This window comes from Choloepus didactylus, chromosome 1, assembly GCF_015220235.1.
Source record: "Choloepus didactylus isolate mChoDid1 chromosome 1, mChoDid1.pri, whole genome shotgun sequence".
In the NCBI taxonomy this organism is placed as follows: domain Eukaryota; kingdom Metazoa; phylum Chordata; class Mammalia; order Pilosa; family Megalonychidae; genus Choloepus; species Choloepus didactylus.
The window spans coordinates 181593217-181613413 of NC_051307.1; the positions used below are offsets into that span (position 1 = coordinate 181593217).

The 20197-nt window shown below is 35.9% G+C and overlaps 1 protein-coding gene across 14 annotated transcripts in view; it reads left to right on the forward strand.

Annotated features, from left to right (window-relative positions):
• Nucleotides 1–20197, forward strand: part of RBMS3 (RNA binding motif single stranded interacting protein 3) — a 734276-nt gene that overhangs the window by 195814 nt on the left and 518265 nt on the right. For all 14 annotated transcript variants that reach the window (XM_037846292.1, XM_037846311.1, XM_037846320.1 and 11 more), the window contains exon 3: nucleotides 13101–13159. In XM_037846292.1, the coding sequence (XP_037702220.1) occupies nucleotides 13101–13159 (59 nt within the window). The remainder of the gene's footprint in view (nucleotides 1–13100; nucleotides 13160–20197) is intronic.

The window sequence follows — 20197 nt, forward strand, 5'->3', positions numbered from 1 at the left end:
TCCCTCTATAATGGAAAAAATAATCAACTTATTAAAATGTCATTTCTCAGGTAAGGAGTGGGCTGAACATTGTTAAGTGACTTTCCATTTTATGGACATGAAATGTGGCTTTTGATTATATTTAATGTTAAGGAAAGTGGAACCAATTATGTTCCCGTGGCATATGGAAAGTATATACCATCTAAACATACCAACTTTTACTCAAGAGCAGAACGAGCATTTGGCTTACCAGTGATTAACATTAAGACAAATGAGTAAGAGGCCACCCCCTGAGCAGAATATATTACATCTTGATTGTAGGTGAATTCAGTGAAACCCATGCTAGTCCAATTGGGAAAAATCATGTATTTTCAAAAGTAATAAACCTGGCAATGGAATCAGGACTGTTTCTGAGAAGCAAATTTATATATGGGAATATAGAATATAATTACGCACTTCTCAAAACTACTTTTTCATTGCTGTAATTAATTTTGTATCAGGGGACCTTAGCTACTTTTCCCCCCAAATTACTGTCCTTCATATGGCTATATGTCTCTTAATACAGTGGAAACCAATATGTTGGCTACCAAATTATTCTCATTTCTAATTTGTATTTGTTTTTACATACTTTTTCCTTATTCAACTTGTGATAGATGGTTCTAAATTAAAATTTTTCAAAGATTTTAAAAATAGTAAAAATTTTCTGGGAGAATGAATGGTGGGAAGCAGTTTTGTTACTCCATTTCCATTTGTCTCCTCTTCATTATAAAACATCTTCAACTATATCTCTGCTGCCACCATCAGTAGTATTTTCTGAAATTTTTATTGAAAAATTCCACATAGACAGAAAAGTGCACCTATCATAACTGCGCAGCTTGGAGTATTTTTACAAACTGAACATGCCCATTAACTAGCATCCAAATCATGAATAAAACATAACCAGCACCCCCAAACCCCTCTCATCCCTCTTCAAGTTTCTACCCACCTCCAAGAGTGACCACTATTCTGACTTCTAATAAATTAATTAATTTGTATAAATGAAATCATATAATATATGCTTTTGTCTGTCTGGCATCTTTTGCTCAATATTATTTGGAGAATTATCCACACTATTGCATATAACTATAGTTTGTTGCTCTCAACTGCTTGAATAAAGCAAAAATATTTTTCCATTCTGTTCTTGATGGGCAGTTTGGTAGTCTCCAGTTTTAGGGTAAGTGATGAACGCTTACATTTATAAACAGTGCTTTTAATCCAAAACATTAATACAAAGAAAAAGGAATACAGTGTCCATGATAGTTTTACATGGTCTGGCTTTTACAGAGAAAAAGAAAACTGGTTTCAAGTTTAAGTTTTCTTCTAAACTCATTAATTAACATCCGGATCATCATCTATTCAACAGCTTTTATTGAGCACCTATTATGTGTTGGGTTCTGTGTATTGGTTTGAATATATATATAAGGAAGACACAGTTTCTGATCCCATAGAGCTCCCAGAAGTAAAAACTTGTGCTTATCATACATGGATCATTGCTAGGATGGAGATGCACAGGGAATCCTGGGAGAGGGTAAGAAGCTCCTAATTCAGCTAGATTAAAGGTGGTGAGTGATGTCTTTCTGAAGACAATTGAACTGATATTTGAACTGACGTTAAGCAAAAGGAGTTATGTGTGAAAGCAGGAACAAAGGAAGAAAATTCTTGGCTAATGGAATTAAATTAATTGCAGGGAACATTCTGGAAATATCCAGTAATTAAATTTGGTGCATTGGGAGGCTCAGATTGGGAAGTGATGGGAATGAGAAACTGAACTTAGTATCTCTCCTGTCTTATATAGTATAAATAAATTATAGAAAGAATTGTGTAGGGCCAAAGGACTAACCATAGTACTATTCTCAGACTTTGCACTGAGATAACACTGAAGTCCAGTTGGGCAAAGATATACGTATGATAATGAAAATTTTATTATGGTGTTAATAGTGTTTGTAATGGACCTTTAAGGCCCAAGTAAATACATAAAATGAGAAGAAAAATTAATCAAACACAATGCATTTTTCAGTTATTAACTTAAATAAGTTTCTCCTTTTCTTATTTGTACCACAGTCATGAACAGCTGGTCTTATCTTTCCTACAGGAACACTGCCACATAATCAAGTGTTTACTGTCTCTCTACTAGGTATAGATATTCTTTGCACTATCAATACACAGAAGCCATGGGGTCTCCCCTTAAATTTTATGGGACATTGTCTGGCTTACGTACAAGGTTCATAGTAAGAGGTGTTCCAAGAAAGTATGGAATCAGTGCTTTGGGTTGTGAGACTACAGATATTATCATACTGAGAACATCAGGTAGGGCCTTGTGGCAAAACTTAGAGACCATGTATTTCAGCTTTATTAAACAAGAGTAGTTCAGGTAAAAAGAATACATAAGAAGTCATGATAATCTCCCTGGCATGGAGAGCAGCTGGAGTTTTCTTCGATTCTCCCTTTAGTCTATGACCCTTCCAAGTCCTTGGTGAAGTCAAAGGAATGCACTCAAGTGTGTGTTTGTGTGTTCACCTGCAGTAATAGTGGGAAGGTTTAAGGCATATGAACCAAAATCACTTATACTTGACACTTATCTTGCAACATACTCATTTTCTTTATTATGTTTTACGGAGTCTAATTATAACATCTGCCTAAATTTCCTGACTATTAGGCACTTGAAATATTGGGTACAACCCCCAGCAACTATTATTTTTGAGTATCTGCTATAGGCTGGTCACTGAGCTAGAAGGGTTGGCATGCATTCTCTTATTAAGTCTTCTCAACTATCCAGTGAGGTAGTTATGCATATTTTAAATATGATTTTAAAAGTTCTGTAGACAATACAGAGAGTATATGAAGCAAATAACCTTCAATAGGTAATTGGGGTGTTCCATTGACTTATGAGTTATTTCAGTATCCATTGGACAATGGGCTTACTCTTTTAGTTCCACAAGGACCGAATATTTTAGGGCTTAATTTAATGTGGTTCTTAAAGTTTAATGAAAATCAATAGATGTATTGAAAATGTATTGAAAAAAAAAAAGTTGCATTCTCATTTACTTGGATACTTTGTTTTATAAGTTTTTGGAATTAAGGATAAAAGTATTATTTTAAATTAAATTTGGGCTAGTTTTTCATCTTTCTGCTTTTTGCAAAAATTTTTTTTGTACCTGTGAGCTTTAAAGACATAATATTACCTTCATGGGGCTACTTTTTTCTACATTATAAGACTTTTTGTATTTTTCCCTTTGAAGGTTCTGATTTTTTAAAATTAAGAAGTGGAATCCTTGAATTACTTAGACATGATAATGCATTTTGTAAATGTCATGTAGCTCAGAAAGATTCCACAAATAGCTAAAGACTATCATTCTTTTAGAGACAAATCTCCTTGGGAAATATGCCAATGAGTTCTTTGTATTAGGCCCTTACTCATACCGATAGTAAAACTGTGAATCCATTAAAAAGCTTAATGTAGTTACTTTACTACATGAAATTTCTCTTTCAGTATTCCCCTCAAATTTTTTCTGTCTTTGCATGTCTAAAATAATACAATAAGACAGTGCTATGATAATACAACAAAGAACTTAAATGTATTTCTTAGTCTGATCGTTGAACTCACTCTCTTTTGAATGAGATAAAGTGAATTGTGTAATATCAGCTATGAAGAACAAGATATCATCACTAGTAAGGTTGCACTTTGCCATGTTGCAAATCTGTGCCTAAACATACCTGACTCTCACTGCCATCCTAATCATATTGCCTGATGTTAGCGGTGTGATATGTGTCATTCATTCATTCATTTATTCATCATTCATTCAACAGTTATTGATCTCTGTGTATCATGTCAGAGATATCACAATAAATAAGACCTATGCCCTACACTTGAAGAACTTACTTTCAATATTACAATAGGAAAAGATGCGATGCAATGCAATGCAAGACAAGACAAGGCAAGGCAAGGCAAAACAATATTGATAAAATATTGCATTTTATCATGGATACAGTTGATGATACAATGCAATTTCTAACAGAGAGATGCCCAGTGGCCTCTTGGATCATAGCCAGAAGAGAACTTAGCTACTTGGGGAAGAGAGTCGGTTGAACTGGAATGAGTAAGAAGGGTGGTAGACAAAGGCAGTCTAGAAGGAGGTTAGAATGAAGCTGAGGGACCCATGTGAGGACTGGGAGCTGCTACTGCAATAGCAACAGCAGTGACATAAAACATTTTGAGAACCTAGTATGGGTTTTGATACTGTGTTAGGTAAAGAGGATACAGTGGAAAGCCCAAATGTGCCATAAGCATCTGAATTCCATCACTACTGAAATGTGACCCTGCAAATGGTTATGTATGCTGCCTCTTTGATTGGTTTTTCATTTAAATACTAACAAGACTGTAGATGATGTGAGGATTTTCAGAATCTGAGACTTTTCCAAATAGTAAGTAAAAATTCTATTGGGAAGCTATATTTTTCACTATGCGTTCATTGATGTTAGTTTCACATTTCTACTAGAGTATACATGTTGTGAAACCATAAGCTTCTTTAAGGAGCAAGTTTCATTCTAACAATTGGTGGTGACTAACTGGCTACATTTCCTGTCTTGTTGTGGACAAAACATGTCCAACATTTCCCAAAGACCTACAGATGGTTTTGTAGCCCCTTCACTGGCCAGGGAATTGACGTTCATCTGAAACGGTGTGGTATTGGGGAAAGCATAAGGGTTTTGCAGCTAGAGAGAGCTGAATTTAAATCTAAGCAATATAACTTTATAACTTAACAGCTGTATGTCCTTAAACAAGTAACATAATATATCTAACTTTAATTTCTTCATTTTAAAAAAATGAGAACAATATCAACCATTAGATTGTTGTGAGTTTCTGAAATAAAACATCAAATGCAGTCTTTGTAGTGTCTGCCACATAGGAGATGCTCATTTAATGGTATATACGTGTGTGTGTGTGTAAACGTGTGTGTGTGTGTATATATGCATGTACCCTAATTGTTAGTAGTGTTTCTGATCTGGAAAATCTTGTCAGCCCCACAAAAATTACCTAAAAATCAGCATATTTTTATGGGCGTTTATTATACAACCAAACCGAGAACTGACGTGGAAACAGTGGATAAGCATTGTGCTAAATGAATGGTTAGTGCTTCCAAAGGGTCCCTCAGCAAGCATTTTGAACTGGGACATGCTGGCTTTATAAAATGGTCAAGAGATCTGTATCTTTGTTACCATTTATGCATTAGAGCATGTAGTGATGATAAATCAGGATTGAGTAAGAGAATGGAAGGCATTTTCACATGTGCTAGGAGTTTTAACACACACTATTCTGTTTCATCTTTACAGCCATTATAGAAAGCATGTCTTGGTGATAACATTATACAGATTAGGAAACTGAAGTGCCAAGGTGTTGAGTAATTTGTTCTAGGTCACATGGGTGCTACAGCTCATATATAAGTACATAATAACTGATTCTAAAGTCCATTCTCTTTCCACATCAGCAGGCCAAATTTTAAAGGATGTTAAGCATGCTGAAATGAGTTGTAGAAAGTACCCAGATAGATGTGATTTGAGACACTATATGTATGGAAATCCCTTTCTCACAAACTTTTGCTGAAGATGACAGGTTATATATCCAATTATAAAACTCAGAAGTATAACCTGAAGTATAATCTAAGAGCTACTAACTCTAAGAATCAGCTACTTAGTGAGTTTTGTTTGTTTGTTTTATGATTTGAAAGCATACATTTTTGGTCTGATATATATATATGTTCCAGATTTGCATCGATTTCTAATTATAGAACCAGTGAACATGCTAATCAGTTACAATCACCATCTGCTTACCAGTTTTCTCCCTAGAATAGTACTCTGATTCCATCAAACTATTAATTAGCAACTAGTTATTTCAGGTGAAGGGAAAGAGTTATGTAGATATTGCCCACTGTTTTCTTTGGGCTTTTTTCCTGAAAGCTATCTGAAAAATAATGTCAGAACTGCTTACACATGAGATGTACGTTGTCACTGTATTGACTAAATGAAGAATGCTGTCAGGCAAAATCTCCGAAAAAAATATATAGGTCACCTTTATTGACATGGAGTATCATTTGATCAAAAGAAAATGTTGTTTGCAGTGGCTCTCAAAGCATAGTCCTGGGATCAGCAGTATGAGAACCACCTGAAAATTTGTTAGACATACAAATTCTCTGGGCTAGATCATACCTACTGAGTCAGAATCTTTGGGGATGGACCCAGCAATCAGGGATTTAACAGGCCCTCCAAGAGATTCTGATGCACATTAAGGTTGAAGAACCATTGTCCTAGAGCAGATCAGATTTTAAATGCAGTAGCACAGTCCTAGGACCCTTATAAAACTAATTATAGGATGAAAAGTCATTTACTTAATAATAGTGCAATAGTCAGAAATAAGAAACATGTTTTTCAGAATTGTTTTTCTTTTTCGTAAGAAGTACAAAAAAAAAAAAAAAGCAAAAAAACTTTTCTCTAAATCAAAAGTTTGCCCCTTTTTCAAATCATTCCTCTTCCAAGAAGTTGTCTCCAGTTCTCCCATCTTTAAACTCTTATCTGGTATGGTTTATAATGTGCTATCTCCATGTTGTACATATTAATAACTGACATTTTGATTTGAACAATGGGCTTGTGAAATTTGCTTGATGTGGAGCCATGATTTAAGAGTTTGATTACCTCTGGGGGAAACAGAGAATATCTCTGATTAAAAGGCTAAAGACCAAGCTCTGGATTACCCAGTCACCTGTAGGATCTGGGTGACACTGTGATACTTCTGCTATCACATGCAAATGTTGGATAACAAAGAGCTGAGAGGACTCAGGTGGGGGCTTGGAGTGGCCAAATGCAAAATCACTGAGCAAAGTATTTAAACTAGGTATGACCCAGTCTTTTATATAAACCCAAAGGGATTGAAAACAGGGTCTCAAAGCAGATACTTATACAACAATATTTATAGCAGCATTATTCACTATGCCAATAGCCGGAAACAACTCAACTATCCATCAACAGATGAATGGATAAACAAAATGTGGTATATACACACAGTGGGATATTATTTGGCCTTAAGAAGGAATGAAGTTTTGAACCATGCTGCAGCATGCAAGAACCTTCAAAATATTATGCTCAGTGAAATAAGTAAGGTGATAAGGACAAAATCGTATGCTATTACTTATAAGAGATGACTAGAAATCGCAAATATGCAGAGGTAGAAAGTGAATTAGAGCTTGGAGGACGAGGGTGGAAGGAAGGGGGAGGGAGGGTGATTGTGTGTAAATGAAAAAAAATAATAAAGGAGATGTATTGTCACCTGGGTCCTCTCACTTTTCTTCCCTTTCGCAGAGCTCACCAGGCCTTGAGAAGAAGTTATGCATGGCCTTGACCACACATTGGTAAATTGAACTTGTTAAGGCTTCAGAATTTCAATGGGCTGTGGACTTGCCTTGTAGATGAAACCTGTCTGATGTACTCCATCACCAGGATAGTCCCACCACATTTCAATAGGTCCCGAGAGCTATAGACACACCCCATTAGCATCCCAAAGTTCCACAGAATGAATGAGCCATCTAGAAGCAGGCAAACAACCACATTTGCTAAAAGGATAATGTTTCATCCATTAAATAAATGTGATACCTTTTTCTAGTCTAGTATCAATACAGAAGGCATGTGAAAAATGAGTTAGCTGAGAGTTAATTGACTGAGGAGACTCTATTTTCAGTCCTTGCCTGAATTTTTTGAATTAATATACACAGTGGGTGATTCAGCAAAAGGATTTAAACATAAATTCTTTATAGAAAGAGCCCACCAATTTGATGTCTTCATAATTCATGAAGAGTAGACCATAATAGCTCTATTTTCTCTTTAACTTTTGAAAACAAAATATGTCGTTAGTTTAAATTAGGCTTGTATGTGGAATAAGCAAGTGTCTCAATAAATATAGTTTGATTCAGATGCTGTTTAAGGATAAGAATAAATGCCAGAGATAACTGCTGCTTTTAAAATCTGCATTAATTTTTTATTTAACTTTGATTAATTTTAAATTTTAAATAAATTTCAAAAAGTATCATAGAAAATACTACACAAATAAAATTTGTATTGGCAAGCTAGGCTAAAAGTGTTTTAAAGAGTTGAAAGACATTGTGAATTTATGAAATGCAGTTATGGAAACTCAAAATATAATAAGTTGTAGAATAATTACAGCTTTACAGAGTACTGTTAGAATAAAGAGGAAATGTTACTTGGAGCCTGGCCATGTATGGAGAATGTATGTATGTGCACTTAGCTCGTTTGGTGAATATGTAGGCGTGGTATTGAGTTGCATATTTTTTATGCCAAGCTAGCCAAAGTTTCCTATCAATGTTGTATGAGAGACTTTTCACGTCAGCTAGGGAAAGTACTGAAGGTCACATGGAAAGGATTATGGTATAATATGTGTTCGCTTCATTTATTTATTTCCCCCAAGAAGCTCTAACCCCCCAGAGAGGTTACTATGGATGGTATTTTATCTCCTCTAGAAGTAGGAAATGAAAACATTAAGAAGAGAATTGGATTAGTCTGAAAGCCTCTGGAGCCAGAAAGAATCTGGAAGCCATACTCAGGTGTCTATTTTCAGGCATCATTTAAGACAGTTGGTCACATATTTCTTTGTAATATCAGATTTTGTTTTCCCCTCATGGGTGGCATAGTTGAAGAAAAATTTATGAATATAGCCTTAATCTAAACTCGGTGAAGGGGAAAAGTGAGGCAATATAAGTTTAGGAATAAGCTTGACCTCAGAAATCATTTGTTTTTTTGTTTTTTTTTCCTTCAGAGTGTGTAAAAAAATGTACCTTCATTCTGTGTATTAGGTTTTGCTCTATTCTATTAGTATACTTTGACAAAATATCAGGGAAAGAGTTTTAATAAAATTCTTCACAGGTATATTGGTAGTTTTTGTTCTGTTTTGTTTTTATGGTGGTTTGGGTCTTTAAAAAATAAAGTCTAAATTTTATTTACCTACATCAGTTGTTGACTTTGCAAAGCGTGGAAAATATAGCACTAGTCATGCAGAAAGTGCCTGTTTGTCACCGTGAGAGTTCAGACATGAACTGTAACCAACGGCCCATTAAGTACCTTCTCTTGTTGTTTAAAGCATGTTCTAGCTTTGCAAAATAATTGTTAATGAAAAATTTTGTAACTGAGCCAAGAAACAAAATTCCTATGACTCCAGTCAGGGGAGAGGTTGTGTCAAGTACTCTGAGTTATGGGAGTTATGTTCCATTGTTGTATGATTCTGTGTTATTGGAAAGTCTTGCCCAGAGTGTCATTAGGAATAGGGAACTCAAGAAATCCTAATTCGATATGTTTTTGGTGTGTGTGTGTGTGTGTGTGTGAGAGAGAGAGAGAGAGAGAGAGAGAGAGGAGGAGAGGAGAGGGGAGGAAGTTTTCATTTATAATGGTATTGTAGTACTTTCTGGGAAATATGTTTGTTTTGCTTTGTTTCATTTTGTTTAGAAAAACAGTGTTAGCCAAACTATTTACAAATACTTTCCACAAGAAAGAGTTTGTGAATTTTTTGGCTATAAAGCATAGCCACTTTGTAACTCTAGTATTTTGAATGAATGAGAGGACATCCTTGTGATAATGGTATATTAGGACAATTTGTACACCCTAGGATAAAAGTCCTGTTGTGAGGTGTAATTCACTTTTAGATACAGAAAGTTTTAATTTCCTCTTTAAAAGACAGAGAGATAAATTCTAATCTAGAGGGTGCTTATATAAGAATTTCAGAAGTAGCTTTTGAAACCAGTTAAGAAGAATTTTTGTCCTAAGTGTGTGCCTGGTATGAAATGGTTATAAATATTCTAAATTATTTTTATTTCCTGGTTTTCACCTCTTACATACTGTATTAATGGTACTTTGTTTGAAAACAAAAAGGTTCAGCAAAATTTCCCTTTCTTCTCTCTCCTTTTTTTTTTCTTTTCTAATTTAAAACAACTACAATTTTGTATTATTTACTTGCCTGAATAACCAAACCTGGTAAACATTACTGCTGGTTAATGGATATGATTGTAAGATTCTTGAACCAATGTCTACTGGAAAGACTGTTTAAAAACAATTTTATTTTACTTAGTATTTTTCCACAAAAGAAGTTCTTGGGATGAAAGAGAGCTTCAAAGAGAGGTGTATGTGTGGCAGAAGTAGGGGACAGAAGAATGGGGATTTTTGTAGGAAGTGGATTGGTATGGTAATAGGGAATAGACATTTTGGTAATACTAAACAAACAACAAAAAAAGTACTGTACCTCCTAGTATTTATGTAATGAGGTACAGTTAGCACATGGTTTATAATATCCCTAATATTAAAAATAATAATGTAAATTATGCTTTTAGCAAATAGCTTCATCTGCCAAATTTCTTAGTGTAAGATTTTTTTTTATTAAGATTTATTCATATACCATGCAATCATCCAAAGTATATAGTCCATTGATCACATTACCATTATATAGTTGTTCATTAATCACCCTGATCTATTTTTTTAACATTTTCCTTATACCAGAAAAAGTGAAAGTAAGAATTAAAAAAAAAAGTAAAAAAAGAACACCCAAATCTTCCTACCCCACCCTGCCCCGTCCTGTTTTTCCTTTAGTTTTTTTGCTCCTGTTTTTCTACTCATCCATCCATACACTGGATAAAGGAGAGTGTGATCCATAAGGTTTTCACAATCACATTGTCACCCCTTGTAAGCTGCATTGTTATATAGTGTAGGATTTTGACAATCCAAATAGTGGTATTTTAAGCTCTCATTTGGTACAAAAATTTTACATCCTTCCACTTTTCATCCTCAGGGAATGCCAAAGACAGGAGACATTTTAAAATAACAGATGACAAAGTAGTTAGAAGATAGAGCTGGCATTTAATGAGCACTTATCCCGTGCCAACCCAAACTCTCAACACTTTTGGCAAACCCCATTTAACCCTCAAAATAACCCTGTGGGGTAGACAATATTATCCCCATTTTATAGCTGTGGGAATGACAAAGAACAGTTACAGCTTAGCCAATCAAAAATACCTAGGCAGAGTTGGGACTTGAACCATAGCAGTTTGGTGCCACAACATGTTCTTTTAACCACTACACTACATTGAACTGAAGCCTAATACCTGGACTCTCAAACATGAAGGTTGATTTAACCAGGAGATTATAAGATTATATATATGGTTTCTCTTTGATAGAGGCAGCAAAATATAATTGTCAAGCACTTATACCAAACTCAGGAATCCCAAATTCAAGACCCTGCTATAACTTTAACAAATTATGTGATTTTGATCAAGTTACTGATCTTTTTAAGCCACACTTTCTTCAGCTGCAAAATGGGAATGGAAACTCAGCCCCAGCACTCTTCGGTTTAGTTAACTGTGGGGTTGTAGTTATAATGAAGCAGGAAGAGCAGTGGCCCCAGGGATGCAAGTATCTGAAATATCAGGTTTATCCTGGCAAAATCTGCTTGGTTCAGTGTTGGACAGCCTTGCCCATTGTTGACTGACCTTAACAAGGGATAAGCTTATAGGGGACTAGTGGAAATCATCTCAGACTCCTCAGTCCGATAACATACAAAATATTCCTATTGGGAACTACTAAACTTTCATCTTTTGGAATGATTTTTCAAGGTTACAGGTAAAATCATTTTCATAATGACATTAATTTCACCAATTTCTAGAAGTCCTCAGTCCACCTTTGGTCAAAATATTTGGAAAAAAAAGAGACAAAGTATTTTCAGCATTTCACCATTATCGATACTAGAATTCTAATTTATGGCCACAAAATGTTTCCAAAGAGTTAATGATAGAGCAAAAGGCGATTAAAATGCAAAAGAAGCATTGATAATAGGGTACCTGGTTCATTAAGACATGGAATTTTTATGTTTTTCATATGTTCTTATACTTGTTTAGGAACCTAGATTTTTTTAAAACCTTGTTAAGTTGTGAACATGGATGAAACCTTGAACATAGTATGAGTTGTCAATAAACTTGGCATTTGTATTTTCTTTATAACTTCTCTTTGGTATCATGTTGATTCAGAAGCATCATGGAATCCTAGAAAAAGAAGGGATTTTAGGGATTATTTTTTTCAGTCCCATCATTTTATGCTTAAGAAATGTAGGGCTCAAAGAAATTTCTTTCCCTAAATTACACATCTTTTTAAAAACAAAACCTACATTATGTCTTGGCCAAGAGATGATAAAATGAATGAAAATATAGGTGATGTACATAGATAATTATAGTAGAAACTATTGTAAAACAACATACCCTTGGCTAACTTGTATCACTCATTTATTCATCCATTCCTTCAGTAGTGACATTCAATTAGTGACAATCAGAACAAGTTTTAGTATCAGATGTTCAAGAGGAAGTTGCTATTGTTGCATTGATTTTAATATTTGTACATAAACACTGTTTTTTTGAGCATTAAAAAAAAAAATAAAAACATTTATTGAACTCCTAGTACCTATGATGCCAGGCATTGAGAATACAAACTCAGTCCTTATCCTCAATATTATAACTTTTTAGCAGCAAAAAAAATGTGCCCATTTTATCCTAGGGGCACTGCCAGGAAATCTCAACATCTAATTTAACCCTCCCAAATCCTGAGCGGTAAGGATCACTATCCTCATTTTCACAGATAGAACCAAGGCTTGAAGAAGTCAGGTAAACTACCCAGGGTTTTAACACTAGATAAGGGTTAGAGCTGGATGCAAACTCATGTCAGGCTGGCGCCAAGATCCACACTTTCTTCTGTGAGTCCACAGGGTGTGATTTATTTTGATCACAATCACATGCAATCGCCTTTCATCCACCTATGACAGCCTGACAGGTTTATTTCTTAAGGCTCAACCCAGTGCTTACGTAGGGAAGCACATTCCAGAGTTATAAAGAAGAACCAGTGAAAGGATTTCATCCAGGTGTGAAATGGGAGTTCAGAGCTTGTTTTCTTGGTTTATTCCTGCTCAATTGTGTGTGCACGACTATTCATTAAGGTGTTTTAAGTGTCTTCATTGGAGCTACAGTAACATAGATTTTTCTTTCTTTCTCTTTTAGGTATGGAAAAATTGTGTCCACAAAGGCAATTCTTGACAAAAACACAAATCAGTGCAAAGGTATGTGTAAGGGCATCTGTTTGCTCAGCTCTCACCGGTGCTGTTTGATTGACAGTTCCTTCACCGCAGATATCCAGGCACTGGCTGCACAATGATCATAATGTATACCATATGGCAAACTTCTTTAATAATGCCAGCACTTTAATTAGTTATATTTCTAGTAACATTGCTCATAAATTTTTTCATTAACAAACAAAATGAAAATCGCAAATCAGAACAAATATCCAATAACCTCAGTATGAAACTAAATTACCTCCTAACAACTTTGGGTTGTCTGATTTGAGTGATATCATTAGTGATGTAAATTGATTTCCTATATAAAAAATGAGGAGCCCTTAGAAAAACTTTCCCATGCACAACACATTTTAATTTCTCTGTTCTTTACTGCTTTAGCAATTTTGTTGGTTTGAAATGAATTTACTGATGGGTTTATTGTGTCTAAGCTTCAGCTATAAGCTTCTCACAGCATCTCCAAGCTGGCATATTATGAACTCAGGCCTTTTTTCCCACCTGGAAAGAATTTCTGTAGTCATTTGATTATATTTGTGACTCATGTTTCTTCCTGTCTGGGAATCCCATACTCTTTTTTTTGTTCCTATGTGAAAGCATTTTTAAAATTAATTTTATTAAACATTTCTAAAATTTACAAATACTTTATACCCACCAAGCAACGACTCCAATTTATCGCCTCCCCCATCCTTTGGTAATCTCTGATCTCCTTTCTATCTCTACAAATGCTATTTCTAGATATTTTATGTAGTGTAATCATAAAGTATTTGTCCTTACGTGTTTGGCTTATTTCTTTCAAAACAATGTTGTCAAAGTCTATCCATGTTGCAGCATGTATCAGTACTTCATGCCTTCTTACAGCCAAATGATATTCCATTGTGTGTATGTACATTTTGTTTATCCATTCATCTTTTGATGGACACGTGGGTCATTGCCACCTTTTGGCTATCGTGAGTATTGCTTCTTTGAACATTGGTGTACAAGTATCTGTTTGAGTCCCTGCTTTCAATTTTTTGTGTATATACCTAGGTCATGTGGTAATTCTACATTCAACTTTTGGGAGAACTGCCATACTGCTTTCCAAGTGGCTGCACCGTTCTACATTCCCACCAACAATGCATGAGGGTTTCAGTTTCCGTGCATCCTCTTGAAGACTTGTTATTTTCTGTTTTTTTTTTTTTTGTTAATAATAGCCATTCTAGTAGGCATGAAGTGGTATCTCATGGTTTTGATTTGCATGCCATTAATGGCTAATGATGCTGAACATCTTTTCCTGTGTTTATTGGCCATTTGTTTATTCTCTTTAGAAAAATGTCTATTCAAGTCTTTTGCACGTTTTAAAATTGGATTATTTGTCTTTTTGTTGTTGAGTTGTATGAGATCTTTATATATTCTGAATATTAAGCCCTTGTCACATATATGATTTCAACTATTTTCTCCCATTCTGTACGCTCTTTTCACTTTGTTGATATGTCCTTTGGCGCACAAAAGTTTTTAGTTTTGATGAAGTCCAATTTATGCATTGTTTCTTTTATTGCTTGTGCTTTTGGTGTCCTGTATAAGGATCCGTTGCCAAATTCCAGGCTAAGATTTGCCCCTAAGTTATCGTCTAAGAATTTTATGATTTTCACTTTTACATTTAGGTCATTGATCCATTTTGAATTAGTTTTTGTATATGATGTGAGATAATGGGTCACCTTCATGGCATGTGGTAATCCAATTTTCCCAACACTATTTGTTGAAGATGCTATTCTTTCCCCATTGCATGTACTTAGCACTCTTCAAAAATCAGTTGGCCATAGATGTGTGGGTCTATTTCTGGACTTTCAATTCTACTCCATTGATTTATAGGTCTATCCTTATGCCACTACCACACTGTTTGTAGTAAGTTTTGAGATCAGAGAGTGAATCCTCCACCTTTGCTCTTCTTTTTTCAAGATGTTTTGGCTATTTGGGGCCTCTTGCAATACCATATGAATTTGAGGATTGACTTTTCCATTTCTACAAAGAAGGCTGTTGGAATTTGGATACATATTGTTTTGAATCTGTAGATTGCTTTGGATAACACTATTAAGCCTTCCAATCCATGAAAAAAGGTTGTCTTGCTATTGATTTAGGTGTTCATTCAGCAATGTTTTGTAGTTTTCAGTGTATAAGTCTTTAATTACTTGGTTAAGTTTATTCCCAAATACTTTATTCTTTTAGATGTACATATGCTTTTTTTGTTTGTTTTGTTTTGTTTTAAATTCAATTTTATTGAGATATATCCAAAAACTATACAGGCATCCACACTATACAATCAGGTGTTCACAGTACCATTAGATAGTTGTGCATTCATGACCACAATCAATTTTTGAACATTTTCATTATCACACACAAAACAGAATAAGAATAAAAGTTAAAGTAAAAAAGAACACCCAAAACATCCCATACCTCCATCCCTCCCTATTATTCATTTACTTTTTGTCCCCATTTTTCTACTCCTCCATCCATAAACTGGATAAAGGAAGTGGGAGCCACAAAGTTTTCACAATCACACAGACACACAGTGTAAGCTATATAGTTATACAATCATCTTCAAGAATAAAGGCTGCTGGGTTGCAGTTCAAATTTCAGGTATTTCCTTCTAGCTATTCCAATACACTAAAAATTAAAAAGGGATATCTATATAATGCATAAGAATAACCTCCAGAATGGCCTTTCAAATCTATTTGAGATCTCTCAGCCACTGAAACTATTTTGTTTCATTTTCCTTCCCCCTTTTGGTCCAAGAAGGCTTTCTCAGTCACATGATGCCAGGGCCAAGCTCATCCCCATGAGTCATGTCCCACGTTGCCAGGGAGATTTGCACCCCTAGGAGTTATGCCCCATGTAGTGGGGAAGGCAGTGAATTTTCCTGTACAGTTGGCTTAGAGAGATGGGTCACATCTGAGCAACAAAAGAGGTTCTCTGGGGGTGACTCTTACGCACAATTTTAAGTAGGCTTAACTTCTCATTTGCAGTAACAGACTTCATAAGGGTTAAGTCCCAAGATCAAGGGCTCAGCCTTCTAAATTGGTAGCCCCCAATGCTTGTGAGAATATCCTTAATTTCCTAGGTGGGGAAATTTAATATTTACACATTTTCCCCCAGTCCTTCAAGGGGACTTTGAGAATACATTTTTATTCTCTGCCCAGATTATTTTGGGATATATCGGGGCTTCACACTAACCTATACAAACCAACCAGATTGCACTCCCTGTTCATTGTTCCATGTAATTATGTTATTTGGATAAACTGACCATACAAGTTAAATTATATAGTGTGCTACAAAAAATATAGATTTTGCACCTAATAAACATCTCTTCCTTTGGTCTCCCAGAGAAATTTAAGTTTTAAACACTGTCACTATCGTCCTTTACCCTTTAGTCTAACCAAGTCCATTTCATTCATATCTGTAATTGAAGTCTGATCTCTTTTTTTTCAGACTCTTTATCATTTGCTTTATGGGTAATGCTGACATTCATAGCTGCCAGACTCTGGCTCTGAATCTCAGGTGTCATACAGATACCCAAAGTTCTAGGGACCGACCAATTTATATACAGAGAGCTCAGCATCTCAGAATTTAGAAATAGCCATTACAACTCAGGAATAGATGTAACTGCTGTAAGAGCTTACAATCTAGGAATTTTTACAATAAACCTTCTCCTGATAACCTATGCTCTCAAATTCAATTCTCAGACTTTGCACATTATAGTTAGTCCATATTAGTGAGGCATTATAATGTTTTTCTTTTCATGTATGGTTTATTTCACTCAACATACTGTCCTCAATGTCCATTCACCTCACAACTTCATTCCTTCTTGTAGCAGCTCAATATTCCATTGTATGTATACACCACAGTTTGTCATTCCATTCTTCAGTCGATGTACCCGTAGGCCACCTCCATTCACTGTGAATCGTGAATACTACACCATAAACCGCAGTGTGAAAATGTCCTTTCATGTCTCTCTTTACAGTTCTTCCAAGTATATACCAGTAACAGAGTTGCAGTACAATATGGCAACCCCATGCGTAGCTTCCTGTGGAACCACCACACTGCCTTCCAGATGGGCTGCACCATTCTATTTCCCTACCAATGGTGATTAGGTACATCCCTCTTTCCACATTTTCTCCAGCACTTGTATCCCTGTGTTTATTTTTTAGACAGGTTTAGTCACACACTATACATTCCATCCTAAGTAAACAATCAATGATTCCCTGTATAATCACATAGTTATGCATTCACCACCACAGCCTATATGAGGGTATTTCGATTTCTTCCACAAAGAAAGAGGAAGAGGTAAAAATAGGCAAAAGAAAAAGAAAGAAAAAAATGACAACTAAAAAGCAAAAAAAGAAAAAAAAATTAAAATAAAATAAAATTTTAAAAACCCAGACAACACCACCAATGCCAAGAATCCCATATCTCTCCCTTATATCCCCCTCTTATAGACATTTAGCTTTGGTATATTGCTTTTGTTACAATTAATGGAAGCATATTACAATGTTACTGTTAACTATAGACTCTAGTTTGCATTGATTATATTTTTCCCCATACCACCCCATTTTTAACACCTTGCAAAGTTGACATTCATTTATTCTCCCTCATATAAAAACACTCATATAGTTGTACATTTCATCACAATCATTGACCACACTAGGTTTCACTAAATTATATCGTCCCAGTCTTTATCTTCTATCTTTCCTTCTAGTGTCATGCATGCCCCTAAACTTTCTCTTTCAACCATACTCACAGTCATCTTTGTTTGGCATACTTACAGTATTGTGCTACCATCACCCAATATTATGCTATCCATTTCTGAATCTATATAATCAATCCTCTAGAACATTCCCTACTCCCTCAGCATCAAATGCCTGATCTGTACCCTTTTTCTATATACTGGTGTCTTCATGTCTGCCCTCTTCTCCAAACCTCTCTCTCCTGTCTTTTAATCTCTGTCTGTAGCACTCCCTTTGGTATTTCTTAAAGAGGAGATCTCCTGTTCATGATCTCTCTCAGTGTCTGTTTATCTGTAGATATTTTAAACTCTCCCTCATTTTTGAAGGACGGTTTTGCTGGATATAGGATTCTTGGTTGGCAGGTTTTCTCTTTCAGTATCTTGAATATATAGTACCACTGCCTTCTCACCTCCATTGTTTCTACTGAGAAATCCACACTTAGTCTTATTGAGCTTCCCTTGTATGTGATGGATTGCTTTTCTCTTGTTGCTTTCAGCATTCTCTCTTTGTCTTTGACATTTGAAAATCTGATTAGTAAGTGTCTCGGAGTAGGTCTATTTGGATCAGTTCTGTTTGGGGTACGCTGTGCTTCTTGGACCTATAATTTTATGTCTTTCATAAGAGTTGGGAAATTTTTATGGATTATTTCCTTTATTATTCTTTCTGCCTCTTTTCCCTTCTCTTCTCCTTCTGGGACACCTATAACACATATATTCATGTGCTTCATGTTGTCATTCAGTTGCCTGAGTCCCTGCTCATATTTTTCCATTCTTTTCCCTATCTGTTCCTTTGTGTGTAGAATTTCAGATGTTCTGTCCTCTAGTTCAGTAATCCTTTCTTCTGCCTCTACAAGTCTGCTGTTGTATGATACCATTGTGTTTTTCCTCTCTTCTGTTGTGTCGTTCATTCCCATAAGTTCTGCCATTTGTTTTTTCAAGCTTCTGTATTCTTCCTTATGGTCATCCAGTGTCTTTTTTGTGTCCTTCATGTCTTTTGTCACATTTTCTTTCAACTTGTTGATTTGATTTAGAAGATTTGTTTGAACATCTTTAATTAGTTGTTTCAACTCTTGAATTTCAGTAGAGGTGTTAATGTTTTTCCTTTGACTGAGTGATGTTTTCGAGTTTCCTGGTGTGACTCATGACTTTTTTCTGTCTAAGCATCTGATTTTCTTGATTAGTTTACTCTGGAGGCTGTTTTCTCTCTTTTGCCTTGGATTCTCCTGTTGGTTTTCTTTGGTCTTTGTATTTCTTTGTTTGTCTCGCTGGCTGGTTGTCGGATTGGCTCTGCCTCCAAGTCTTCTCCCCAAATCAGGCATCCACTGTGGCCTGCCACAGAGATGGGTAGTAGGCACTGGGCATCCCAGCAAGTTCACCATGTGTGGTAATATAGATCTGCTGGCTTCCAGTGGTGCTCTGTTTTCTACTGGCCAGCAAGACCTGGGTTTGTTTTAAAGCCCTGCTTTGACAGTTCAGTTGTTCGTATTTCTCAGCCAAAACCATGTAGGATTTCTGTCCATGGCATGTAGACCAATTCCTAAGGTCCTAACAAAGTGTCTGAAGCGTCTTTTTAAAAGGGCTTCTACTTCCTTGCACTTTTCGAATTGCCCAGCACATGGCACTGTTCAGTAACTTAATCGTCCTCAGAGGCTGCTTTGTGTCTCAGCACAGGCTTTGTCTTCACAGTTGAGCTGAAACTGCAGGATTCCTATGCCCTCATTTTGCCAGTCAAAATCTGGCTTTATGTGGGGTTACACCTGTGGCAGTGTACTCCCTCACTGACCCAGTACTCCAGCCATCCCCAAGGCAAGGAAAGAGCCACTGGCTGCAACTTCCTTCTAGGATGGGGGAAGGGTTTTCAGACCCAGGGCTGGAAACACAGTCTCTGGCCATGTTTTCTCAGTCTCTTTGTCCTTCACTGACCTGGGCCTTGAAATTTTCTCCCCTGTTCCCCTGGTATTCAAACAGTGGGGGTATATCTCACTGCTGTGAGAAATTTTAAAATCAGTGTCCCTGGTGGGAGTGTTCCTGTCTGCTGATTTTGTTCCTTTTCCACACTGAGCCCAAGTGAGGGGGAGGGGAGATAACTGGCTGGTCCGGGATGGAAGATTCCTACCTGATATTCCTTCTCTTTCTTCATTTTGGCATCTTCAGGGTCCTTTTCCAGTCTATATCCTCCTCTAGAGTTTCAAATAACTCAAAATTGTCCTTTATTTCATTGAATCTCTGGAGAGGAGTTTTTAGTGGCTGTTGACGTTGCCATGTTGATG